At 47.3% G+C, this 27,043-nt stretch overlaps 1 protein-coding gene across 6 annotated transcripts; it reads right to left on the bottom strand.

The window, feature by feature from the left end:
- Positions 1-1,746: 1,746 nt before the first annotated feature.
- WDR31 (WD repeat domain 31) lies at positions 1,747-19,104 on the bottom strand. 6 transcript variants are annotated; one of them, XM_059142553.1, is made up of 10 exons: positions 19,006-19,104; positions 12,430-12,576; positions 11,833-11,965; positions 10,282-10,356; positions 9,374-9,518; positions 8,545-8,645; positions 6,614-6,681; positions 5,463-5,604; positions 3,682-3,844; positions 1,747-1,945 (listed from the first exon to the last, which is right to left on the bottom strand). In XM_059142553.1, exons 2-10 carry the CDS (start codon positions 12,474-12,476, stop codon positions 1,785-1,787), a joined length of 1,035 nt encoding a protein of 344 aa, XP_058998536.1. In that variant the 5' UTR covers positions 12,477-12,576; positions 19,006-19,104; the 3' UTR covers positions 1,747-1,784. The 6 variants fall into 6 exon arrangements, with proteins under 6 accessions (XP_058998536.1, XP_058998537.1, XP_058998538.1 ...); XM_059142554.1 differs by having other exon boundaries at positions 12,430-12,573; positions 19,006-19,097; XM_059142555.1 differs by having other exon boundaries at positions 12,430-12,573; positions 18,988-19,057.
- Between the last annotated feature and the right edge of the window lie 7,939 nt (positions 19,105-27,043).

The raw sequence follows: 27,043 nt of genomic DNA, 5'->3' as shown, positions 1-27,043 counted from the left end.
GGACTGAATGTCCCTGGGCCTCAGCCTCCTCCTTGCCCTCCTGGGATAGCCGAGGACTGTAGCGAGAATAAGCGTACTCAGCCGGCTGTAGGTTCTCTGGGAAGGAGCTCCTCTCCCGCCAACCCCTGTCCTTCCAGAGCTCAAAGATCCATAACCTAAGGAATCAAAGGGAAGCCGTACAAGGACTAAAGCTTTACAAGTAAGATCTAAGGAGAATGTGAGAAGGAATGTGTTTGGTGAGAGGAGTGTTTAGTCCTGACAGAGAGCAATAAACAACTATGACCAGCCTTTGTAAGCACCCACTTCCTTGCTTGGCATTCAATACACTTTTACGTAGGGGGCGCCTGGGTGGCTTAGTGGGATAAGCCTCTGCTTTTGGCTCAGGTCATGACCCCAGGGTCCTGCGATCAAGCCCTCTTGTCAGGGCTCTCTGCTCAGCGGGGAGCCTGCTTTCCCCTCTCTCTCTGCCTGCCTCTCTGCTTACTTGTCATCTCTCTCTGTCAAATAAATAAAATATTAAAAAAAAAATACACTTTTACCCAGTGATCAGGCAGTACTATGAGGAATGTACGATTTAATTAATATGGAAACTGAGATTTTGTAACAGCCAAGATCATTCAGCTGAATGTGGAGATTCAAACTCGGATCCTCCCACAGGGAAGCCAGCCCCACGAGGGGCACGAGGGATACAAGGACAATGGCTATCAGCTGCTGGTATCAGGGACAGGCAGGGGCCAGAGAAGACAAAAGTGCGGAAGTCTTTGGCTAGGACTCGCTGCTTTATGTGTGGCATCTCCTGAAGACGGGGCAGACTCTAAGTTCTTGGAAGGAAAATGGGCATGTGAGCACCATGCCGGGGACAGATGTCCTGGGGGCCGCACAGGCTGATCTGAGCACCGAGTCCCTCCTCACCAAAGAGCTGGCCTACAGTTGAGTCTGTCCCTCTGTTCTACATTCTTTTTTTTTCTTTTTAAAATCTTATTTATTTATTTTAGAGACTCTCCAGCAGACTCCCTGCTGAGCATGGAGCCCGACGTGGGGCTCGATCCCATCACCCAAGATCATCAATCAAGCTGATTGAGAGTTGGATGTTCAACTGCCCGAGCCCCCCAGGTGCCCATCTACATTCTACGGTTGTCAAAGACTCCCGTTGGCCTCATACTGGCTGTCCCTAAGAGAGTTTATATAAAATGACATAAAAAATACTAAAATGTACGAATGACGTTTTTGTAGCCTTAATCTCTAGAACCTCTCCACTTCCTTGTGCACAAAACAGGTGAGACAACTCAGCTTCAGGGCAAGGCCCTTGGTGGTCAGCATTTTCAAGCCCCCTGGGGTCTAATTTTCATGCACTGGGCTGGGAAGCACCACCTGCATTTGCAGCCCCTCCCCGTGGAAGCCTAGACTTCCTCACCTTGCAGAGGAGCAGTGACTGCAGCGGAATGTCACGTCCACAACCCATGTCCTCTATGGAGCGGCGCTCCCCTCTCCCGTCTGGGTAACTGTGAGGCCACCCAAACAGTCTCTCCCCCAGCAGCTTTTTCTTCTGTGGAGACACAGGTCAGTCTGATACACTCCACCCCATGTTCGGACTCTCAGACAGAGACCTATCATGTTTCTAAGCTGCACCTGGACTTCTGTTGGCCTTGAACCCTGACAGACCTTCTGAGTGGACGGAAGCAGAGTATTCCACATAGCCCTCCCCACAAGATCACAGGGAAACACAAAGCCACACAGAGAAAGGACGGGCCACGTTTGATATTGTCAGTGCGTGCCTCCTGGCCTCAGAAGGCTGCCACTTCCTGCAGCTCCAGCCCTTGGCTGCGCTCCACTCTGAGCAGGTGAATTCCTTTGTTGAAACTTGCACACAGTAAGGAGATGGTGTCACCAACAGCCAGAGAAGTCAAGGGTCCTGATCCATCCAGGGACAAGGTGAACAGGCAGGCTGTGGGGGGAAGAGGGAACCAGCAGCTCAGACCAAGGGCTCAGGGTCATGGGACATGAGGTCTCTGAGAAACCCGTGTAAGCAAAGCATGTGCTCTGTGTCCAACCCAGGTAAGAGCCTCATCGCCTGCTCCAGAGGACTGTGCACCTGTGGGGAGGTGAAAGTCCGGGCAGCCACAAGGCTTCAACTTCAGAGAATGGCATGTGGCCCAAACAAGGTGTGTATCCCTTAAAATCCTGTTCAGACAGCCGGGACCTCGCCTGCAAGGCCATGTGAACACACGGCCCTCAGTTCCCACCTGCCCAGAGAACAGAGCAGGGGGCCAGGGCAGAGGAAAACAGACAATGCTGATCTTCAGCTGCTGGCTTCTGGGGTCTTGCTCCCTTCAAGACAAAGGAGATTGGGACCTGAAGGGGAGTCTGTGGCCTTCCAGCTGGCCCGGTCTCCCTTGGTCCCTGTCTCCCCTGAGAACCCTACAGGTGCGCAGCTGGAGGGCAGGGCAACACTTTCAGACCTTGTTCTCCCTGGTGTCAGGCTTATGAACTTTGAACCTGACAGCAGCTGCTCTTCCCAGCTCCCACAGCTGTTCCACGGGGCAGCTGGAAAGGGCACCTGCAGCGGGCACAGCAGGGCTGTCCTCCCTAGGGAGGTATGGCTCACGAACCATAGACATGATCTCCCATCTTTTCTCTGAGTGGGCTACCCTATCCTTCCCTGCTGGGAGCTGAGTTTCTGTAACATAACTATAGGAGGGATTTGTTGTGAGATTCTTTTTTTTTTTTTTTTTAAAGATTTTATTTATTTATTTGACAGACAGAGATCACAAGTAGGCAGAGAGGCAGGCAGAGAGAGAGGAGGAAGCAGGCTCCCTGCTGAGCAGAGAGTCTGATGTGGGGCTAGATCCCAGGACCCTGGGATCATGACCTGAGCCGAAAGCAGAGGCTTTAACCCACTGAGCCACCCAGGCACCCCTGTTGTGAGATTCTTTAATTTAACACTATTCCTATGTCCAACAGAACCCCGGGTTCAGCACAAAGTAGTCTGAAGGCAGTGGGGTGCTGGTAAGGCAACTTTCTGGAAGAAAAAACCAGCCACCTTTACTCATAGCATTTGCCACCTTTTGTGGTGAAAATATTCCCACTATGACCATATTAGATATTCCTGAATATTTAACAATCAGCCAGTAGCAGTGGGCTCTGGCATACCTCACTGAGGACTTGGGGGAGCTGTGTTCCCTAAAACATCTTTTTTTCTGGAACTTTGGAGTTCATGACCTGACTGGGATCTCAAACCTGACCTGTAGCATCAAGACAGGGCAGTCTGGGTAGACAGTGCTTACTCTACCTCACCCCCACCATGAGCAGAGACTCTCATTTTTAGTCCTTAAAAAATCAATTTGAAAATGACAATTCTTGTCTCCTTTTCCAGGCATTTTGAGCATCACACATTAAAACCTGATGAAGAACTTTGGGTAGCAAGAACAGTAAGAACCAAATATATTTGAGTTCTCAGGAGTGAGTCTGTACAATGTGGTAGTGGGGCTCACGCAGTGAGGGCCTCTAGCAGGAGGTTCAACAGAATCCTGGTATCTTAGTGTCATCTCTTAACCACTAGGGGCCTGGAGAGTGGCAGAACATGGCTGTCTTTGTATTTGCTGAGCAATGGAAAGAGAGAGTTTCAAGGATGCTTTTAGGACACCATGTGTCTTTGAGAAGCACCACCAGCAGGCTCCTTACCTCCAGTGTCTTGGTTCCAAATCTTCACTTTGCAGTCATGGGATGAGGTAGCAATTATAGGCATCGAGGCCAGCGCTCTTGGTAGAAAGACACAGGATGCAACAGTCTGGAAATGCCCCTTATATTCACATATTCTGTTTCGTGTCTGCCTTAAGTCCCACAGCTGTAGAGGAATGACATAGGTTAGCTCATAAACACGTATTTCCCCAGCTTCACACATGCTGCCCTCACTGATTTCCACCCACCATCTTCTCATGATCCACCTGTGTCCCCCACTTACCTCCTCATGGAGCTACCCCTCATCTTCATCCATCCCATCCACACACCAAATCACTCACCCATCTGGTAATTATTTTAAACATCAACGATCTCAAACAACCCTGGGTAAGGGTGTGCAGGGAGGGTTGCTGCCTTCCTCATTAATGTCAGGGCCGGGGAAGTGAAAGCTCCAAGTTCTACAGCATGATGGGACAGTATGGCATTGCCTACTTTTTTTTTTTTTTTTTTTTTTTTAGTTTTTTATTTATTTAAGTAATCTCTACACCCCATGTGGGGCTCAAACTCACGATCCCAAGATCAAGAGTCTCATGCTCTTCTGACTGAGCCGGCCAGGCGCCCTGGGGGTGCCTACTTTCTAGCACAGCTCGGCCTCTTGGCCTGTGGGTTCTGTGGAGACCCCATAGTTAGGAGCACCTTCTCATAAGCACACAGAGGCGCAGACCTTCTGACTGATTGCCTCCACGCTGAACCTTGGTATATGAAGATGAGACCCTCCAACAAAGGAGGTGACAATGCTGCCAATTACACTCTTGTTGACACAATCAGATCACAGCTAGAGAACAAGGTTCAGGGAGGAGAGCAAACCGAATTGTGTCCAAAATATAATGAAGTCACTGGGCACCATGTTAATTCAGGAGAACAACATCCAGAGAGGAGAGTGATCTGAACTGTATCTGAGAAATAATGAAACCACAGGACACCGCATCAGTTGTAGGGGCTGGAAATGCTTAGCTTGGGGAAGAGGTGTTACATCGATAGCCTGGGGATTCCGTGCCTCAGTGCACCACTTCCTAGAGGTGTGGTCTTGTGCAAGAGACTTCAACTTGCCATGCCTCTGTTTGCTTATCCGTAAAATGGGAATTATAATAGAACCTAATTCACGAGGTTGTTGTAAGGATTAGATGAGACAGTGCATGTAATGTGCTCAGGCCAGTGCCGAGCATGGACTGTTTGGTACAAAGGGAGCTCTAATTGTTATATTTGGACCAGATGCTCCTCTTAGCCTATATTCTACAGTGAGGAATCCGAGGTACTTTGGAGATACACTGCAATGTAATCCAAAATTAGGTGCAAGGAAAGGTATATAGGTAAGGGTTGGGATGGGCCATCGACCAACACTGGTGCCTAAGACTCCCTGAAGAGCTTGAGCCTCCTGTACCTTGACCCCAAGTACAATGGGAAGACATTTGGCTCTTCAAATAGTCCCTCCCCTCTGTAAGCTCTGCCGGAACTAGGGACATTAGCAAGCTGGTTCTGTGTTTAGCACCTTCCTATCTTAACTCTCATCCCATGCCTCTGTCTACTCTCAATCGGAAAGCCCAAAGCTAATGGAGGTTTCTTGAGAGATGAATCCGGAGTGCAAAGGCTCACTTACAGTATGCACTCGGAATAGGCCTGAGCCATTAGCAGAGCTGGCCTGGTGGAGCCCAGGATTGGCCGGAGGTCAGAGGAAGCACTTTGCTCATCAGCAGCCGGGCCCCCAGACACCGACACTCACTCACCGTGGCTTCGCAGCCTTCCCCTCCAAAGCCGTTGCTGCAGGAGACACACTTGTGTCCATCCTCACTGACCTCGCAGTAGGTCTGAATATGCTGCTTTGCGGGAAATACGTGAGCCACCTGCAGCCCCCGGCTATCCCATAACCTGCAAGAAACGAAGCAATGAGCCTGTGGTAAATGTATCGGACAGACCCACTAATGTAAACTGCAGCCCTCCGCGGCTCTGGCCAGTCAGATGGAATGTCATGGTTCACCTAAAAACAGGAGTATGAACCAGATCAACCTTGGAGACACCAAAGCTGCCAGGAAATAGCCAAACTGAATGACATCTGAGTTCTTTCTGTTTTGAGACCCACTTAATAGGAATCTAGACCAAGCATCGTAACCGTACAAGTTAATTTGTTAATTTGGCCCTTTAGGATACTGCTTTCAAGGGACATGAGGATATTTCTGTGCCTGTGACTTAATTGCTTTAAAAGATAGTTATTAGGATCCAGAGGAGCCATCACCATTCCAGAATCAGATACAAAAGACTTGCAGGCCTTGGCCTACTGGGCCGCGGGGTCCACAGGGAGTGTCTTATTCCGCTTCTCGTCTCATTTTCCACCTCTTTACCTCATTCTTCCTGTTTTCTGAGTAGAACGAATCTCTTCTGAGATCCAGAGTTTCTCGTTGTGCTTTCCACTCAACAAGTCACTTCATTTGACTCTAATGACGAGGATCCGACCCCACTGGCCCAGACAAGGCTTCCCCTGAGGGCTGGGTGCTTGAGAACATCCGGCCCCCAGCAGGGGAGGAAAATGGAGCCAGGCAGGCAGCTCAAAGCGGGGGCAAGCCAATGACGGGGACTGAGCTCAGATTGAATGTGTTCAAACTGGGGGCGGGGGGGGGGGGGCAAGGGTGGGGTCAGAGTCAGCTGCTTCAGAACCATCCAGGACAGGGGCTCTTTCCTGGCCTGACTTCCTGCCATTCAGCCTCTACCCAGACAGTCCAGGGATCCATGCCAGAGACCCCAGCCCCAGCAAGGGGCAAAGGGGCAAAAGGCCCTGGGAAGGCACAGCAGTGTGGAAAAGCAGAGGGAAAAGGGAGTCATATAAGCTTGGGAATCACAAACCTTCACCAGAAACACCTTCATGGCTGCTCAGTAAGCCCACCTGATGGTTTTATCTTCAGAAGTCTGTAGTACATATGGTTCTTGGGGGACCCAGCACAGGTGAGTGACCTGGAAAAAGCAAAATTTTCAAAACTTCTCCATACCAAGTCGCTCTTCTATGGCAACTCCTGTAAACCGTGCTAAATGGTGTCTCTCCACTTCTCAAGGACGCTGACTCGTACACTCGACTTGGAGGGAGGCTGTGTTTTCGTTTTTTTAAGATTTTATTTATTTATTTGACAGGCAGAGATCACAAGTAGGTAGAGAGGCAGGCGGTGGGGGGTGGGGAAGCAGGCTCCCTGCTGAGCAGAGAGCCCGATGCGGGGCTTGATCCCAGGACCCTGAGATCATGACCCGAGCCGAAGGCAGAGGCTTTAACCCACTGAGCCACCCAGGCGCCCCAGGCTGTGTTTTGCAGATGCCCCCCACTCATGCTCTACTGGACGTCCCTGAATCAGCAGCAGCAATGGTAGTGGCCAGGCCAGTGGTGAGTACCAGAATGCATGCGGGCGCCCCCACTCGTGGTGGAGATCTGCTAGTGACTGGCAGCCACAGAAAGCAGCACCCCCCCCCACCCCGTTCTATGGTGGGACCACTGAAACCCTAGTCTAAGGCCTCACAAGGTTCAGGATGCATTCTTTCTTTCTTTTCATCCCTATGACCCCCTGCTGGACAGACATGAAACAGTTTTCAAAATAACCCAAGGAGACACAATTTTCTTCTAGCAACCTCCACAAATATGGAGGGCATAGAGTGAGCATACCATACCCTGCCAGGGACAGTTGTGTTCAAAACTGGAAAAGATGACCACGAATGATAGTTAATGACCACTGAAGGAACACCTATCATGTCAAATCATGATATAAATGAAGACACTGACACTCTAAGTGACTTTCTCAGAGTAACTCAGCTAAAATGTGATGGCTCTTGGGGCGCCTGGCTGGTTCAGTTGATAGAACATGTGACTATTGATCTCAGGATTGTGAGTTCAAGCCCCATGTTGGGTATAGAGATTATTTTTTTAAAAAAAGTAATGGGGGCGCCCAGCTGGCTCTGTTGTTAAGGGTCTGCCTTCAGCTCAGGTCATGATCCTAGGGTCCTGGAATTGAGCCCTGCATCAGGCTCCCTGCTCTGCAGGAAGCCTGCCGTCTCCCTTTCCCACTCCCCCTGCTGTGTTCCCTCTCTCACTGTGTCTCTCTCTGTCAAATAAATAAATCAAATATCTATTTTTTAAAGTGATAAATCCATAATTTGAAACCAGGTATGACTGACCTCAAAGGCTGTGGAGTTTATCTACCAGCCTACTCCCAGAAAACATTGGTCTTCATAAACACAGCAAATTATACATAAAGCAAAGGGTCCTGCTTGTTTCTCTGCACATCAGCTATGAGATCCTGGAGGACAAGGATGGTGTCTTAGGCCACTAACCCTGCTCCTAGCACAGCAGATATGGAAAAACACATTTTGAAGGAATAAATGAACACACCACTTAAAATTCCAGTATGAATTAGAAGAGGTATTCTCTGGAGCAGAAGACTTTATTTATTTATTTATTTTACGATTTTGTTTATTTATTTGTCAGAGAGAGACTGAGGACAAGCAAGGGAGCGGCACGCAGCGGAAGAAGAAGACCTCCCACTGAGCAAAAAGTTGGATGTGGGACTCAATTCCAGGACCTTGGGATCATGACCCGAGCAGAAGGCAGATGCTTAACCACTTGAGCCATCCAGGCGTCCCTGAAGCAGAAAACTTTAAAGAGATCACCCAGCCTGATAACCCTGAGAGGCCAGAGTCTGACAGAGTTCAGGGTGAGTAGTAATGAGGCGTCAAGCCTCTACTGCCCCATGTATCTCCTGATCTCTCTCACAGGCTCTTTGCCTCACCACATGCTCCCCTCTGCTGTCCCACTCTCTACCAACTTTGAGTTCCTACCAGGTTCCTGGAGATGGAAGCTCTATCCATACACTGTCCAGTCCCAACGTCCCATAGGAGCAGGGTGTTGTCCCGGGAGCCAGTGCACAGCTGTGACGAGTCTGGGGGAACAAGAGAAAGATGGTCCATGAGATGGGCCTGGTATGGGGCTTTTCAGAAAGTACAACGAGAGGGCGCCTGGGTGGCTCAGTTGGTTGAGTGTCTGACCCTTGGTTTTGACTCAGGTCATGAGCTCAGGGTGGTGAGATGGAGCCCTGAGTTGGGCTCCATGCTCAGTGGGGAGTCTGCTTCTCTTCTCCCTCTCCCATTGCTCTCCCCTCCACATCCGCTCACACACTCTCTCTCTAAAAATAATCAATCTTGGGGCACCTGGGTGGCTCAGTGGGTTAAAGCCTCTGCCTTAAGCTCAGGTCATGATCCCAGAGTCCTGGGATCGAGCCCCGCATCCGGCTCTCTGCTTAGCAGGGGGCCTGCTCCCCCATTCTCTGACTGCCTCTCTGTCTACTTGTGATCTCTGTCAAATAAATAAATAAAATCTTTTTAAAAATAAATTTCAAAAAATAATCAATCTTAATTAAAAAAAAAAAATAAAAGAGGTGCCTGGTGGCTCAGTTAGGCATCTGCCTTCGGCTCAGGTCATGATCCCAGGATCCTGGGATTGAGTCCCATATCCAAGTCCTTGCTCAGTGGGGAGCCTGCTTCTCCCTCTGCCTGCCACTCCCCCTGCTTGTATTCTCTCTCTCTCTGATAAATAAATAAATTTTAAAAAAAGAAAAGAAAGAAAGAAAGAAAATACAACAGTGTTGGGTAGAGCTCTCTTTGACTTTACCTGGACTCACAGCCAATCCAGTGACCACCATGGCATGGCCAGAGAACTGTTGCCTTGGCTGGGCGGGGCCACGCAGGTCCCACATCCTGGCTGTCCTGTCTCGAGAGGCGCTAAAGAACAGGCTGGATCCGTGAATACAGGCTATCTGCTCAAGAGAGAAAAAAGCCCGGGTGTGCTTGTTTGATTGGACTTGGAAATGGGCAACAGGCCCGGGGCTGCAGGTGTCAGAGCCTGAGGCTCTCCCCCGGCCCTGTTGGGGTGGGAATGCACTGCATGTGGGCATCAGTACCCTGCCCTGCGCTGGGAGCTGTGCAGGTGACGGAGTCAGTTCTTGAGGTGGATTTCAGGGAGGGGAGTTGTAGAGACCAGCATTCGCTATCATCTTGGCTGGAAACTTACTCTGCCCCGTAATGCTTTTTTAACAAATTAATTATTTAACTGTTGTTGGCTTTTTAAAAAATTCCCCAACTAGACTAGAAGGTTCCTGAATATAGGGATTTTTTCAATTTATTTATTTATAAATGAATTATTATATATTATTATATACATCATATATCATTATTATATATAATAAATTAGTGAATAAATGTTATCGTAAATGAATATTTATTATATAAATGAATAAATGTTATCATTTCTTATTTTCTAGCTACAGTAAACACACAGGCTGCCTTCAGCACCTGTCCCCATTGAGTCAGGATGGCAGGGAGAATTCTTTATTTACCACCTGAGCTATTGAGGGCTCAGTGACAAAATAAAAATCATGTCTATATGTCTCTAGCAATAGCTAAGGGAATGGTTCACTCTGCTTTTCCTTTACCGCATCAGATGAAGCCCTTGCATTTTCTTAAGACTGAATATCCAATCACTCTAACTTCCTTCCACAATAATGATCATTTGAGAATTACCTTCGTGACCTCTCGTTCATGTCCTCTGAACCTTTTCACCACATCCCCGCTCTTCCAGTTATAGGCCACCACTGTCTGTGGAGAGTCATTAGAGTCATTAGAATCTCTGTAATATTTTAAGTGACTTTTTATTTAACTAAAACAAGCCTTTACTTCATTATCTACCTAATGTCTCTCTCTCTCTGTCAAGGGTCTTGCATTAGGGCTTTATTTTGTAACCCTTATCCTGTCCCCTACACTGACTTTCTTTTCTTCCTCCTGACTAGTGCTCTGTCTCTCTCCAAGGCAATGGGCCACTGCTCTGAGCCTCATTGATGGGTTCAGGAGGACACTCCCCAAGGGGAACAGACTCAGCCTGAAGGTTCTGGTTGTCTACATGGGATTAGCGTTTTTCCCTCCTAATTGTATTGTTCTTCTTTTTTTGTGTATTTAAAAAATTTGTCATCTTAAAAAAAAAAAAAAATTGTCAGGTGCCTGTGTGGCACAGTCAGTTAGGCGTCCGACTCTTGGTTTTGGCTCAGGTCGTGATCTCATGGCTCATGGGACTGAGCTCAGCACAGTGGGCCCCGAGCTCAGCAGGGAGTCTGATTCTCCCTCTGCCTCTCCTCCTCCCCCCAACCCCTGCTCTCTCTCTAAAATAAGTAAAATAAATTAAAAAAAAAAAAATCCACGAAATACAGTATGAAAATGAGAGGAATTAAAAGAATTAACATTTCTGCTTCCAGTGTCCCAGCTGCGGGTCCTGTGATCGATGCGAATATGGGAGGGGAAGCAATCAGATGCAGCTGGTACTGGGAGAAGGACAGAAACACAAAAGAGAGAAATCATCATGTTCACCACTGTTGCAATTTTGACAAAAGAGCAGCATAAAAAAGACTAGAAGTCTCCTTTTTTAAAATCTATCTATCTATTTATTTATTTATTTAATTTATTTGAGAGGGGGAGAGAGAGAGCACACAAGCAAGGGTGGGGGCAAAAGGAGAGGGGGAGAGAATCTCAAGCAGGCTCCAGCTCTCCACTAAGCGTGAAGCCTGATGCGGGGCTCGATCTTACCACCCTAAGATCACAAACTGAGCTGAAATCAAGGGTTGGTTAGGGTTAAGCAATCCTAGAGTTAAGCAAGGGCTTCACCGACTGAGCCACCAAGACACCCCAAGGAAGTCTCCTTTTGTTAACAACTAGTTCCTGTGTCTGTGTGTGGGTATGAAAATGGCTTGGTCAGAATAATACTTGTCAATTATAAGAAGCATGTGGGCGGTCTGGCACATCACTGAAGATCTTACCACCGAAGCCTCACAGCTTCCCTGGAAGGCTGGCATTCTCATCCCCATTCCATGGATGTGGAGACTGAGGCTCACGAGCAGTAAATGACTTGCCCAGAGGAACAGGAAGAGGCAGAGCAGGGACTTAGAGCCAGCCTTCCTTAGTCTAAAGCCTATGGTTTTACACTACTCAACCTTGTTGCCAGAAATGCAGAACCAGCATTTCCTTCCCCAACATCTTCCCTTCTCCACAGTCAGCTGGTTCCCTGGGAAGCACAGCAAACCCCACCTTATCTTTTCCTCCAGAGACACACAGGTCTGAGTTCAGAGCAGCAACGACAGAGACACTATCCGCGTGGGCTGGGCCATACTCCAGACAAGCTTTAGTTTGAATTCTCTCCTCTAAAATCCCGTCAGGCCTGCTGAAGAGAGGATGGCAAATGAGAGGCCCCGGGGTACGGAGTGCAGTGGGGTAAGGGGAAGACGGGGCAGGCTATGGGAGAGGCCAGGCGGAGGAGAAATCTGGGCAAGGAGTACAGAAGGGCGACCCACGGCCATTGCCAGAAATGGATTATCAATGCTGAGCACGCTCAGAACAGCCGAAGGACTAGAATCCAATAAAGGGGAATCCTGAAGCCAAGAAGCCAGGAGTCTTTGCTCACCTGGAGCTTATTCCCAAAGATACCAGGCCAGGCATCCCAAAAATGCCAGGCCCCTCTCTGTGGGGCTGAGGACACTAGCTAATCAGCTACTTCTCACCCAAAAGAAAACAGACCGAACTGTTCAAGGAAGGTCATCAGGAATCGCTCTGGGCCTTCTCTTTCTTTAGTAGAGAGTTTTAATGTGACATGATAAAACGTGGGATGCCAGTGTCAGATGGCCATACCTGTATTTGTAAGTGCTGTGTTTGAGTTTGCTTTGCAGTTTCCCCATCGCTGCACAGAACCTACACAAAACCTTGTGAGAAGGAGCTCGTTTCAGATGCAGCTGAGCAGTGGCATCCCCTGTGGTTGCTGGAAGTTGTCTGTCCCTGCTTAGTGAAAAGAATACATACTGTTAATGTCGTTAGGCATGACAATGGGAGTCTGGTGACCTAAAAATAAAGCCTATTTTATTTATTTATTTGACAAAGAGCGAGAGAGCACAAGCAGGGGGAGTGGTGGAGGGAGAGGGAGAAGCAGGCTCCCTGCTCAGGCAGGGCTCCATCCCAGGACCCTGAGATCCCGACCTGAGCCGAAGGCAGATGCTCAACTGACTGAGCCACCCAGGCCCTACAAGCCTTTTTTTTAAAGACTAATCCATTGTACTCATTTGCTTTTCCTCTTTTCTTTGACTCTTCCCATGGCCCTGGGAATGTACCCTCCCATAAAGCATTAGCAGATCAGGAAAAGCAAAAACAAAACTAATTTTAAAACTATAGAGAGGTTTCTTGGGGTGCCTGTGTGGAGTGGCTACTTTAATAAGTAGAGAATCTCCTTTTTGGACAACAAAAAAGTTCTGGAACTAGACAGTGGACATTGTCTATGTACTAAATAAGAGTAAGTTTTATGTTATATGTATTCTACCACAACAAATACTAGGAATATGTATTTGAAACTAAGAAATAATTTTTACCAGTATAGCTTCTTGGAAAGGAAGAGCCTTAGTTATTCCTAGCTTGCTCGGTTTTTTTTTTTTTTTTTTTAATAATTTCATGTGACACTTTTCTAAATCAGTGTGCCAGGTCATTGGGTTATTCTGTAGTAACAATGAGTTAAAGGGGCACCTGGTTGGCTCAGTCCATAGATTATGCAATTCTTGATCTCAGGGTCATGAGTTCAAGCCCTATGTTGGGTATAGAGTCTACTCTAAAAAAAAAGAGAGAGAGAGAGAGAGACGTGAGAGCTGATACAGGTAATGATCTAGACCAGTACTAAACCAGTGTGGATTCCTGAGACCCTTTCAAGAAGTCTGCCTCTCCCTCTGCCTCTCCTCCCTGCACCCCCAACTGGTGCACGCATGCGCTCTCTCTCTCTCTCTCTCTATCTCGTGTGTGTGTGTGTGTGTGTGTGTGTGTGTGTATTCTCAAATAAATCTTAAAAAAATAAAATTATTATTTTGGGAGGTATAAGGGGTAGAGGGAGAGAAAGAATCTTTTTCAAAAAATATTTTATTTATTTGAGAGAGAGAGAATGCGAGAGAGAGCATGGGGGGTGGGAGGATGGTGGGGAGGAGGAAGAGGGAGAAACTGACTCCCTGCAGATAGGAGGTGGAGGCGGGGCTTGATGCCAGGACCCTGAGATCATGACCTAAGCCGAAGGCAGACACTTAACCAACAGAACCACCCAAACTCCCAGAGAGAGAGTCCTAAGCAGGCTCCAAATTCAGCACAGAGCCAGACAGGGGGCTCAATCTCACAACTCTGGTATCATGACTGAGCTGAAATCAAGAGTCGAATGCTTAACTGTCTGAGCCACCCAGGCGCCCCAGGAAAGAGCCAGCCCGGCTCTACAGGAATGACCAGAATGGTCTACAGGAACAACAGCAGGGAAAACTCCCAAATATTCTCAGTGATACCATGAAAAGACAGTTTTCCAGAAGAATTTCAGCGTACATTTTGAAAAGCTGCCAGAACCGACCTCCAGACAAGACAGGTAGCCGTACAGAAGCACAGTGCAGTGACAAGAACGGTGTGTCGGGAGCACCAACAGCCCTGGGCTCCAGCCCCAACTCTCCCTCATCCCACTGTGTGTCCTTGGGTTCCTCCATTCCCTGCTCTACACCTCAGCTTCCCCATCTGTAAATGACACCAGACTAAATACTTTTTAGCAGACTGTGTATTCCATGAGAGGAAGGAGTCTATCATATCATACTCCTCTTTGTACCTCCAGTGGCTTGCACAGTATGGCAAAAATATTTCTTGTTAAGTAGTGTGAATCTAAGGTCCCTTCCAGTTCAGACATTCTAAAATTCTCTATAATAAGTATATGATATGCTGCCAGAAAACATTCCAGGATAATTTTCAAAACTCTTGGGATGTTGTACTGCTTATAGACAGATGGAGGTTGCTGGGCTGCCTATCTGTAAGCATAGCCCATTTTTCAACATTACCATCAAACTAAGGACAGGTGCCATCCATAGATCTAGGTCACCAAAAACAGCAGATGCTATAAATGGACTGGCTTTACTTAACACTGATTGGATTCTTAGCTGATATCTTCAGACAGCCGCCATATTTCCCATCTGAAGAGCACTCACAGGACGCTCTAAGCAAAAGATAACTTTTAGAATTATTTACCCCCAAACCAATATGATCTTCTGGTGAGCTGCCATATTTAACGCTTTGTAATGTTTATCCTTTGGAAAATGGTTCAGGCAGCAACTTCCTAATCTCTGTAATTACTGAAAAGACGCTTAAATTAATCTCTTCTCTGAGCATATGTCTGCACTGAAAGAGATTCACAAGGTAAATAAAGACCTTGTTAAATGAAAGAGATTGTTAAGTGTAGCTTTCCCTCACAAAGAAAGAAATATCTTACAAAATTCCAAGGTCATATAACTGGCACATTTCCAACACTTAGGGAAAGTATACCATAATGTTAATTATACATCTATTTTTATTTTCACTTATTTAAGTAAGTTCTACACCGAACATGGGGCTTGAACTTAGGACCCCAAGATCAAGAGTCACACAATCTACCTACTGAGCCAGTGAGGTGCCTAGATATATCTATTTTTTTATGATATACAAAGTAAGAGGGCATGTGGCTGGCTTGGTCATTAGAGCATGTGACTCTTAATATTGGGGTTATGAGTTTGAGCCCCACATTTGGTGTAGAGATTATTAAAAAGAAAATTTTTTAAGATTTTATTTATTTATTTGACAGAGAGAGATATAGCGAGAGAGGGGACATAAGCAGGGGGAATGGGAGAGGAAGAAACAGGCTTCCTGCCGAGCAGGAAGCCCAACACAGAGCAGGAAGCCCAACACGGGGGCTGGATCCCAGGACCCTGGGATTGTGACCTGAGCCAAAGGTAGATGCTTAATGACTAAGCCACCCAGGTGCCCCTTAAAAAGAAAATCTTTAAAAATGTGTGTGTGTGTGTGTGTGTGTGTAAGTATAGGTATATATATGTGCTACTTTATTTTTTTAGATTTTTTTTTTTTTTTAATTTGAGTGAGAGGGCCTGTGTGCATGAGCTGGGGGGAGGGGCAGAGGGAGAGGGAGAAACAGACTCCCCATCGAACAGGGAGCCCCAATGGCAAAGTGGGGCTCGATCCCAGGATGCTAGGATCATGACCCCAGCTGAAGGCAAATGCTTAACCCACTGAGCCACCCAGGCACCCTATTATTATTATTTTTAAGGATTTTATTTTAAGTAATCTCTATACCCAGTGTGAGACTCAAACTTACAAAACCAAGATCAAGGGTCACACGCTCCACCAACTGAGCCAGCCAGGCGCCTCCAAAGTAGGATATATTTAAATACTTAAATATATCATTAAACATTTTTATTTTACTTAAAGTGCTTCTGTTCAAAAATTTTCAGAGCTGACTGCTACTGTTTTTCTGCGAAAAAGCCAATGTCACCTGCTTAAAATAGTACTTCAGTAAGTATGAATCACAGAATTTGAGATGGAAGAGCTTTTCAAAATCATCACTATTAAACCCTTAATTCAAAGATCTGAAGAACCAGGGCAGAAACATTATCTGTTCAGAATTCTAACTAGGTACATCTCTTGACTTCTGGTCTAGAGTTTCCCTTATAAACATCTCCAAAGAAGAAACAGTTTTACTGCATTTTAACAAATCTATTTTAAAAACTTGAATAAATAAATTCTAATCACCAACTGACAGTGTAGCTTATTCTATAACTGAAGAGCAATACAGAAGAGTCAGGTAGGGTTGCCTGGGTGGCTCAGTGGGTTAAAGCCTCTGACTCGTCTATGTAAAATGGAATAATATCTCTCACTGGCTTCTGGAAGGATTAAAGATAGCATGTACCAAGGATTATTCTAAATGCTTTATATTTATTAACTCTTTTGATTTATTCCACAAGCCTCTGAGCTAGATGCTGTTATTGTCTTTGTTTTGCAGATGAGAAAAGTGAGGTGCAGAGAGGTCACATAACTTGCCCGAATTTACAAATAAGTTGCAAATAAGTGGCAAGAAGAGCTTGCTCTCCATCAGCATAGTATACTGCATCTCTGCAAAAGCTTGTGCACAGACAGCCCTCAGCTGCACCTGGCCATTGGCATGAGTGACAGCAACTGAAAGGAGCAATTTCTGCCAACTTGACCCTTAATACCATGGTTAACATACACATATTAAACATACATAACAAATATACACAGAGAATATTTACAAATGGGTTTATGAGTCTGAAGGACATGAAGTTGAAGCCAATTATGTCTCCTGCCCAGAGTGATTGATCACACGAAGGCTAAGAATTCATTAAGTTGGGACGCCTGGGTGGCTCAGTTGGTTGGATGACTGCCTTTGGCTCAGGTCATGATCCCGGAGTCCTGGGATCGAGTCTCGCATCGGGCTCCCAGCTCCACGGGGAGTCTGCTTCTCTCTCTGACCTTCTCCTCGCTCATGTTCTCTCTCACTGTCTCTCTCTCAAATAAATTAATAAAATCTTAAAAAAAAATTCATTAAGTTATACATTATATACCAAGGCAATTTAAAATCTCAACAACAAAGTATACATACTGGGATAATATTCATATAGTTGTTATTTCTTTTTTTTTTTTTAAGATTTTATTTATTATTTGACAGAGAGAGAGACAGCAAGAGAAGGAACACAAGCAGGGGGAGTGGGAGAGGGAGGAGCAGGCCTCCCGCTGAGCAGGGAACCTGATGCGGGGCTCCATCCCAGGACCCTGGAATCACAACTTGAGCCGAAGCCACCCAGGGGCCCCTATAGTTGTGATTTCTTATGAGTAATCTAAGCAGTGAAATTCTACTCAGTTATCTTCCACTGTTTATACTATGAACATGTAATCTACTTTCGAGGAGGGACAGGGTCTTATTCATTTTTGTATCTGAGCTTAAAGCATAGTCTGGGACAATGGATGCAAGGCAAATATCTGTGGAATGAATGAATGGATGGTATATTAAGGTAAAGAGTCTGTTTGGCAAGAAGGCTTTTTTTTCTTTTAATGTAGGCTCCAGGGATGCCTGAGTAGCTTAGTAGGATTTAGCATAGGACTCTTGGTTTTAGCTTAAGTCCTGATCTCAGGGTTGTGAGACTGAGACCAAGTGGGGCCCCAGGGGTCTGGCTTGGTACCCAGCATGGAGTCTGCTTGTCCCTCTCCCTCTGCTCCTTGCACCCCTCCCCTCCCCACTCATGTTCTCTCTCAACAACAAACAAACAAGTCTTTAAAAAATAAAAATAAGGTAGGCTCCATGCCCAACCTGGGGCTTGACCTCAAGCTACGGTGAGCTCAAGGAGTTACATGCTCTGCTGACTGAGCCAGCCAGGCGCCCTGTAAGCTTTTGAAGGGCCCAACAACATAAGGGTCCTTCAAAATTGCCCAACAACAGATCATTCAGGGAACAGTTACCTGGGTTGTCCCAAATTTCAGGTCAGGAAAGGCTGGAGAGGGCTTAGAAAAGCCGTAGACTCAGTTATGGCTCTGGAATATCCTTGTTGGTTCCAGAAGAAACCTGGCCTAAATCTGAATTCCAAGACCCATTTCTGCCCGAATTTGCTTTCCATACACCGTAAGATACCCCACGGTCACCTTAAACATAACTCAGAGGATCCTCTTTTAACTCTCCAGTGCAGTATTCCTCGAAATACTCCAGCATAAACCCAACTGTTATTCTCCGCGAAGAAAGTGGGACTCGGAGGGTTGTGACTTGCCAAAGATCACACGAGGCAGAGCTAGAGTACCAGACCTCATTTCCCTAGACTCCTGGTCCAATCAGTGTTCACGTACATGCTGATTGCATATCGCCCTCCCTCCCCGCAAATCTTCTGCGCACAAGGCATCACACCCAACGTTTAGATACAAACAAAGCCGCACTGCAAGCACTGGAAGATGTTCTGATTCGACACTCTAATGGTGCAGATGGGGAAACTGAGGCTCAGAGTCTCCCAGGGAATCAGCACGAGGTCAGAACTTCCCAGGTTGCCCCAAGCTGGGGGACAGCCTGTGTAGTTTTTCCTTCCAGGCTCTTAGATCACAGACGTCCCCCGTCCTATCCATGTGGACTACCAAACCTTATTTTCTATATGGGAGAGGGGACGGGGGAGGCGGGGTGCGGCGCAGTTCACCCAAGACCGGGCTGGGACGAGGGTTGGGGGCGGGGGGGAGTAGGTGTGGCACCACCCAACCCAAGGCCAGCCCTCGATCGAACTCCGCGCTTTGACCAGGTGCGCGGCTGCAGGTGCGCGAGGGCTCCCACCCCTCCGCCCGCCCCCCAACCCCCCACCTGCACCCCTTACCCCCCACCTTGTGCTCCATACCCACCGGCGGGCTGGCGGGGCCGGGAGCTGAGGCCGGCGGGGGGGCAGAGTGGAGGGCGTCCGCAGCCACCACGCACCACAGCCTCCCGCGCCTCCGCCCCTAGCAACGAGGCGCGCGTCGCTAGGGCAGGAGTCCCCGAGAAAAGCCTCCGGACGCTCTCCCCGCCCCCGAACCCCAGTTCCGTTCGCGGGACGTCTCCCGGAGGCCGGGCCCAGAGCGCCCAGCTCTGTTTTCTGACGGGATCGATGCGGTGGTGAGGTTCCAGAGAAGGGGACGGTTGTGCCCCCAGACCGTGCCCCCCAGGGGAATCTATGTAATGCAAGAAAAGCGGTACCACCGTAATAGTCGCGGAGGAAGTACTGAATAAATGTCATATTTTAAATAATTATTCGCTCAGATGGAGTAATGTTATATTACTTTGGAGTTTTCTGTGATTCAACCTCGTGATGCCTCTTTTGGACACTTCCCCAAGTCCACACCCACCACCACACACCCACACCCCGGCGCCCCAGTCTCTCCCTTCCTCCTTCCTCCCTCCCTCCCTTTTTCTTTCTTTCTTTCTCTCCTCTTCTTCTCTCCTTCTTTCTTTCTTTCATCAGACTGTTACAGCCCAGGACCACAGCAGAGAACCCTCAATACCTTCATGATATCCAATGGGAAGACGGTCCCAGAAACCAACAGCAGCTGCGGGTACATTGCTTCCAGACTAAAGTCTACTCATTTCTGTATTCCTAGTGAACAGGGTTTGGTGTAGAGTAAGGGTTTGTTGAATGTTGAATGAGGAAATGAATGAATGAATGAATGGGATCTGAGCCAACATTTCTCTTGCACCTAGAAGGGACCTGCTGCTGCCTGTCTGATCTCCCACCAAAACTGCCTTCAGTGAAGACTTGTGGAGTTTCTGAAAACTGGGTGCCTGTGGGAACAGGAATAGGGTTGGTAAGAGAAAATTACCTTCACAGAATATTAGGGCTGGCTACTTGGTCTGTCTTCCCATGCAAAGAGGCAAAATCCTCACAGCATTCCTGATGGGGGTTCCTTTAGCTCCTGTTGATCTCCCTCGTTGATGACTCACTCATTACTTTCTGAGTCAGTGTCCTGTTGTTTCTGACAGGAGCTGGGATCTACCCCCCACACAAGACTGATCTTAGTTCAGAGCTGAGGGCTCACCCTACTAGCTTAATCTCTTTTGCCTACAATAACCTGGCAACATTCAACCAGGGGAGAGTGATTGTTTTGCCCTGAGACACTGGGCTAGGCTCAGTGCAGTTACAGATTTGACTTGTCTGATCCCTGCCCTCAAGATTTCCCAGCTCCGAGGATGCAGCTCTTACGGAAGATGCTTTAGGCTTAAGGCACCTGAGACTCCCAAACTGGTATCACTAGCCAGACTTCTCCTTACACCTGTATATCCACCTGCTTTCTGTCCATCTCCACCTGGCTGTGACTCATACTGAAAATATCATCTTTGTCCCCAAACCTGTTCTTCCTCTTTTCCCTCTGAATGCTGGGCACTCACCAGTCACCCACGCCAAGGATCTTGGAGTCATCTGTAACTTTATCCTCTCTTCCTTGTTTCAGAACAAACCCCAAGACTTCTTAATTCTTCCCCTGAAATATCCTTTAAAAAAAAAAAAAAATCTGTCCACTTCTCTCTACCCACCATCGTGGTTCAGGCCAACATCATGCCAGAGTGTGATGGCCACGAGCTCTCTGTAGCTTTTCTCATCTCATAACTTATTTTGACCAACAGAATGTGGTGAAAGTGACATTGTCTACTTCCGAGTTTAAGCCACAAAGAGGTTTGTAATCTCTTCTCTCTTCTTCTTGGAACACTGCCACCATGGGAAGAAACATGTCTCATCTGTTTAAGACACAGAGCCCACCCAATAGCTAACACCACATGGCAGACATGTGAGTGAGAATATCTTAACCATCCAGTCCTAAATGAGCCATCAAATGACTGCAAACACACAAGTAACCATCAGAATAGCCCACCCGAACCCAGCCCAATTGGCAACCCACAGAATTGTGAGCAAAGAAACAGCTTCATTTTAATCCACTAAGCTTTGGAGGTGGTTTATTATGGACCACAGATAACTGATATTCAAGATAAAATCCAAATTCCTTCCCTAGGTCAGTAAGACTTGGTCTTTATCTCTTTAGCCCATCTTCCCCCTTTGGCCCCCACACTCTAGGTTTCAACGGTCTAAACTACTTGGAGCTTCTTGGCTCCCCTTCTGTTGCCCTTGAATCCTTGTGCATAGTGTTTCCTCTGCCCAGGGCATCTCCCCTACATTCCCACACCTGCATGTCTAACTATTAACCACAGCTTAGAGGCCATCTCCCCCTCTACCTTCAGGTCTTCCCTAACTCGGTGTGATTTTCCATTTACTGGTTTCGCTCACTTGACTTTGAGCCCCATAAGGGCAGTGACCGAGTCTTACTTACACCCGTGTCTATTGCTGGTGTCTAACACAGGGTCTAGCCCAGCACTCCAATAGAACTTTCTGGGATGATGGAATGTTCTATGTCTGCACTGTCTGTAGATGAGCTGACCCCAAGTCACATGGGGCTATTGAGCCCCTAAAGTGTGGCTAGAGCAATTGAGGAACTGAATTTTCAATTGTAAATTTTTAAAAAGACTTGTTTATTTATTTATTTATTTGAGAGCAATAGTGAGATAGCAAGCAAGCACCGAGTAGGGGGGTAGTGGCAGAGGGAGAGGGAGAAGCAGACTCTCTGCTGAGCAGGGAACCCCCTGTGGAGCTCGATCCCAGGACCCTGAGATCATGACCTGAGACTCAACCAACTGAGCCACCCAGGCATCCCTAAATTGTATTTAATTTGAATGTAACTTTAGTAGCCACCTGTGGCTAATGACTATGGTATTGGACCAGACAGGTTTATCACACAGTAGATGCTCATTGATTATTTTTTTTTAATATTTTATTTTTTTAGGGGCACCTGGGTGGCTCAGTGGGTTAAAGCCTCTGTCTTTGGCTCAGGTCATGGTCTCAGGGTCCTGGGATCGGGCCCCACATCAGGTTCTCTGCTCAACAGGGAGCCTGCTTCCCCTTCTTTCTTCTTTCTCTCCCTGCCTCTCTGCCTACTTGTGATCTCTCTCTGTCAAAATAAATAAATAAAATTTTAATATTTTATTTTTTAAAGTAATCTCTACACCCAATATGGGGCTCCAAATTATAACCCCAAGATCAAGATGCTCTACCAACTGAGCCAGCCAAATGCCCCACATTGAATATTTCTGAATAAACACCCAAAAAGACGACAATCATAGACAGCCAATTAAGACACAAGGTAGGGGGTGCCTGGGTGCCTCAATGGGTTAAGCCGCTGCCTTTGGCTCAGGTCATGATCTCAGGGTCCAGGGATTGAGTCCCGCATCGGGCTCTCTGCTCAGCAGGGAGCCTGCTTCCTCCTCTCTCTCTCTCTCTCTGCCTGCCTCTCTGCCTACTTGTAATCTCTGTCTGTCAAATAAAATAAATAAAATCTTTAAAAAAAAGAAAGACACAAGGTAGATTGGTATGGATGGAAGCAACATAACTCTCATTTTTCATTCACTCGGCCTAACATTGCCAACACCTCCAACCCTGCCTTGTGTAATCTTAATTATTGGCTCTTTACCTCCTGAGCTGGTTATTCTCTCCCTAACCTCCCCAGTTTGATATTGTCCTTCCTGTGAAATGGGATGGTCCTAAGAGCCCCCTGGAGACTGATCTCATTCTGTCCAGACTGGTCAGACCCAAGCAGAGAAGACTCTCTCCCCGGGGCCCTGGACTTAATCACATGAGAACTGTGTGGTCTAAGTTTCTCCACACTGGCAGGTGGCCAAGCCCCTCTTAAAGGTGACAGTTGAGGCTGTTTCTGCCAAAGAAAGTCACACAGAAAAGAAGCCACAGTGTTGATAGTCCTCTTGCTACTCCTTATAAGAACTCGTACAAGCCCAGGTCAGATGACTTCCAGTCCTGTCACCAGAGACTTTGGCGGCCTCAGGGTCTAAGGAGGAAGGAGTCATGGGGACAGGGCGAGGTGGGATCAGCAACAGGCACGGGCCTCCCGCCGACGGGCAGAGGAGAGCTGGGTCTGCGGTTGAAGAGCAGGCCTGAGGGAGAATAAATGCCAGGGAGATATAGTCCTTTTCAACAGACTTTCCCCAAATATTCACTACCCAAAAAGTTAAAAAAAAAAAAAAAAAAAAAAAGGACAACCCAAACTAAATAGCAGAAATAGACAATTGAGAAGTCTGGTTACAGGGCAGAATGTACAGATGGTCCCAATTTTGTCAAAATAAACACATTCTGTGGGGTGACCGATTGGGTGGAGGCGGGTGGTGAGAGGGTTCACCCAGGGCAGAACAAAGGAGATAGAAGTTTTTTGAATACATTGCAGGGAGCAGCAGGCAGGTGGTGGTGGGAGGGGGAGCTACAGTTAATGGGGCGCAAGGAAGTATGGGAATGTGGGCCCAGTTGTGAGTAGCCCATTGGTCAGCTGGGGCCTAGGGGTCTCCTGAGGTGGGTCGCTTACGGAGCCTGTTTGCATTCAGCTGGTGGTCACTGTGGGCCCTTCTGCCTTGCTCAGGTTCCCACTGCTCAAGCCTGCAGCCTAACAGCCTCCTGGACATAGTCCCAGACACATTCCACCTACCTTATACATAAGGGCTAAAGGCTCCTCTACCATGTTTGTGAGGATCTATATATTTGTAGCACCTTTTCAGAACACAAATTCTGTATGGTTCCTTGGTGAGGGCGCGAGCAGGGTTCAGGGCATAAAAAAATTTTGCACTTCCTAGTTCCTCTGCTAGGAGAGCTCCTTCCTCAGACCTTCTCATGGTTTGCTGGCTGCTCTCTCCCGTGGTAGTGCTACTCTTCCCAGAGACAACCTCCATCGCTCTTTCTAGATCTGCACCTCCCTCAAGCCCTCTGTATGCCCGAGTATGTTTCATACAGCTTTTCTCACTTCCCAGCATTATATGACCGGTTTCTTTATTTTGTTTGCTCAAGAGAGTAGACTTTGTTCTCCTTTATGGTTGTATCCTCGGCATCTTAAATATGGCCTGGCGCATAGGTAGACAGTCAATAAATTTGTTGAATGACTAAAATGTAACAAAAGAGGGGCGCCTGGGTGGCTCAGTGGGTTTAAGCCTCTGCCTTTGGCTCAGGTTGTGATCCCAGAGTCCTGGGATCGAGCCCCACTTCCGGCTCTCTGCTCAGCAGGGAGCCTGCCCCCCACCCAACTCTCTCAGCCTGCCTCTCTGCCTACTTGTAATCTCTGTCAAATAAACAAATAAAATCTTTAAAAACAAATACAACGTAACAAACGTGTCCATTCTCTGTCCCCAGCTTGGGGTGTTCCGCCTAAGCCCTTAAGTTCAAGTACAGTTCTCCCAACTCCCACCAAGGATCCAGAGGTCACTTTAGAGCATCAGCTTTTAAACTTTTTGACCCTCTGAATAGGAAATACATTCCCCAGTGCTTACACGTGTACATGTTTATGAAAATGAAACAGACAAAAAAAAACCTGTACGAGGAGCAATTTTTTCTTTTCTTTATTTTTCCTTTTCTTTTTTTCTTTCCTTCCTTCTTTCTTTCTATCTTTCTTTCTTTACCTTTCCTTTTGTTTAATGCTGCTCTTCACTCCTGGAATAGATTTCACCACCTGCTAAAGGGTCCCCCTTGCCTTACAGCATTTCCAGGAGGGGTCAGAAACTTCATTCGTGGTCTAGCCTCAGGGCAACTGCTACACTTGCATATTCCTCCTTCCACCCCAGAATTAGTGGATGAGAATCTTATCAGAAAGTGTGAATGCTTAACCTTCCCTCTCCCCCAACAGTCCCCAGACTCTGGGTGATTCCAAAGCCTGACAAAGCCTAAGAGCCATCTTTTGGGAGTTTCTGAGTATCCAGAGGCTTCTGGTGGGGACTTGTGTCAGGCACATGCACATTTAAGGGAAGGGGCTGATGCTTCAGTCCTGAGTAGCAGTACAGATGACCTTCACTTTATTTATTTATTTTTAAATATTTTATTTACTTATTTTTGAGAGCACAAACGAGCCTGAGGGGGGGGTGCAGAGGGAGAAGCAGACTCCCCTGAGCAGGAAGCCCAATGCAAGGGCTCCATCCCAGGATCCTGGGATCATGACCTGAGCTGAAGGCAGACACTTAACCAAACCAGCAACCAATGATCCCCACTTTATAAAAGTAAATCCTTTTCCACCTAAGCCCCTGGCAATTCCTAGTCCTCTGCCTGGAAGTTCTTCTGGTGACTTTCCTGCTTGCCTGACTCCAGCCCTTGAGGGCCACTGCCTGCTCCAGGGGCACACCCAGTGAAGGGGCCCTGCTTTCCCTGAGGACCTTAACCCCTACTCCTCCCCGTGCTCTCCACAGTCTCTTTTCCTTCACACAAAATCACTTCTGTTTTCCCTGTTCTTACCAGAAGGTTTAAGAGCCCTCCCATGCCCAGCTCTTAGAACAAAAAATTCTAACCACAATTGCTGGTTAAGGTGGCCCATTTCCAGCCCCGCCCCCAGAAGAGAGTATGAAGCCTTCACCCTCCCACTAGAAACGACTTTTGATGCCAGGAATGCTGCACTCCCCTTGCCAAAGAACTTTACACTGTTTACATTCTGAAACCCTGCTACAAAGCCTCACACATACAATAAAACATTTTTTAGCCCCTACTGTATACCATACATCCAAACTCAGCACTTTCAGACAACACCTCATTTAATTTTTGAAGCAGCCCTCAGAGGTATATAGTATCCTCACTCCCATTTTAGAGATGGGGTAATTGAGGCCCAGAGGAACTAAATGATCAGACCCAGGTCCTGTGGTTTAAGGGGAGGAGCTCTGGGGCTGTCAGCCGCCCTAGCCCTCAAGGGCTGAAGCTGCAGGCGCTGACAGAAGGGAATCTTTCTCTACCGTTTGTGCAGTTGTCACTTAGAGGGACCTTGGGGTAGAGGTGCCTTGGCCCCCAAGTGCTGCGGGATGCATTGCTGCTTCTCTTTAGGGTTGGGTTTTCACAAGTGTCCACTCCTGGTGAATTTAGAAGAACTTCTGACCCCCAAGGCCTGGCCCCTTCTCCCTTTGGCTGAGTTCTCTCCTCAGGCCTCTGCCAAGACCTTCTAAAATAGAATTTGGGGACTGGGAAATAGCATTCTCCCTGTATGCCCAGGCTGGCTGGACTGGAGCCCCAGTAGAGGGTTTAATCTGGGCTTACACTGATTTATGAGATCCTAAGAAAAAAAAGCCCCAAGGCAGCTCCAGCACTTATCCACAGTGGCTTTTTCTGGGGATGGGTGTTACATCGATGTGTTTATTTGCATAGCCTCTTTTGTTCAATAAACATGCATTAGGTTTTTTAATCAATACTCGTTATTTAAAAAGTTTCAAATGAGGAAAATTTGACTGTAAATACTTCGGGGAAATCAGCCTAATACAGATGTTCCTCACTGGACCTTAATATGCAATTAAAAAATATTAACCATATTAGCTACAAATCAAGCTGCCTGAATTCCAATCTCATTGCTGTCAATTAGCAACTGTGACTCCCTGCAAGTTTCTTAACCTCCATAAAAATGGGGATCAGGGGGCGCCTGGGTGGCTCAGTGGGTTAAGCCGCTGCCTTCGGCTCAGGTCATGATCTCAGGGTCCTGGGATCGAGTCCCGCATCGGGCTCTCTGCTCGGCAGGGAGCCTGCTTCCCTCTCTCTCTCTCTGCCTTCCTCTCCCTCTATTTGTGATTTCTCTCTGTCAAATAAATAAATAAAATCTTAAAAAAAAAAACAAACGGGGATCATACTAGTACTTTCCTTGCGTTATTAACAGACGCTCAGCAATTGCAGCCGCTGTGTGTGCTCCGGGTCCTGTTTAATCATTTAAGTCACAGCACAAGTCTGTGGGGGCAAGTACCGACGCTATCCCCATTTTACAGCTGAGGCCACTGAGGGTGCGCTGCCTGTGAGCAGGGATTTGAGCCCAGGCAGCCTAACACCAGAACCTATCTGCAAGCTACTCGTCAAGAGCT

This window comes from Mustela lutreola, chromosome 12 (genome assembly GCF_030435805.1).
Source record: "Mustela lutreola isolate mMusLut2 chromosome 12, mMusLut2.pri, whole genome shotgun sequence".
NCBI lineage: Eukaryota > Metazoa > Chordata > Mammalia > Carnivora > Mustelidae > Mustela > Mustela lutreola.
The sequence above is the reverse complement of the archived record's forward strand: the minus strand, read 5'-3'. Positions and strand labels throughout refer to the sequence as shown.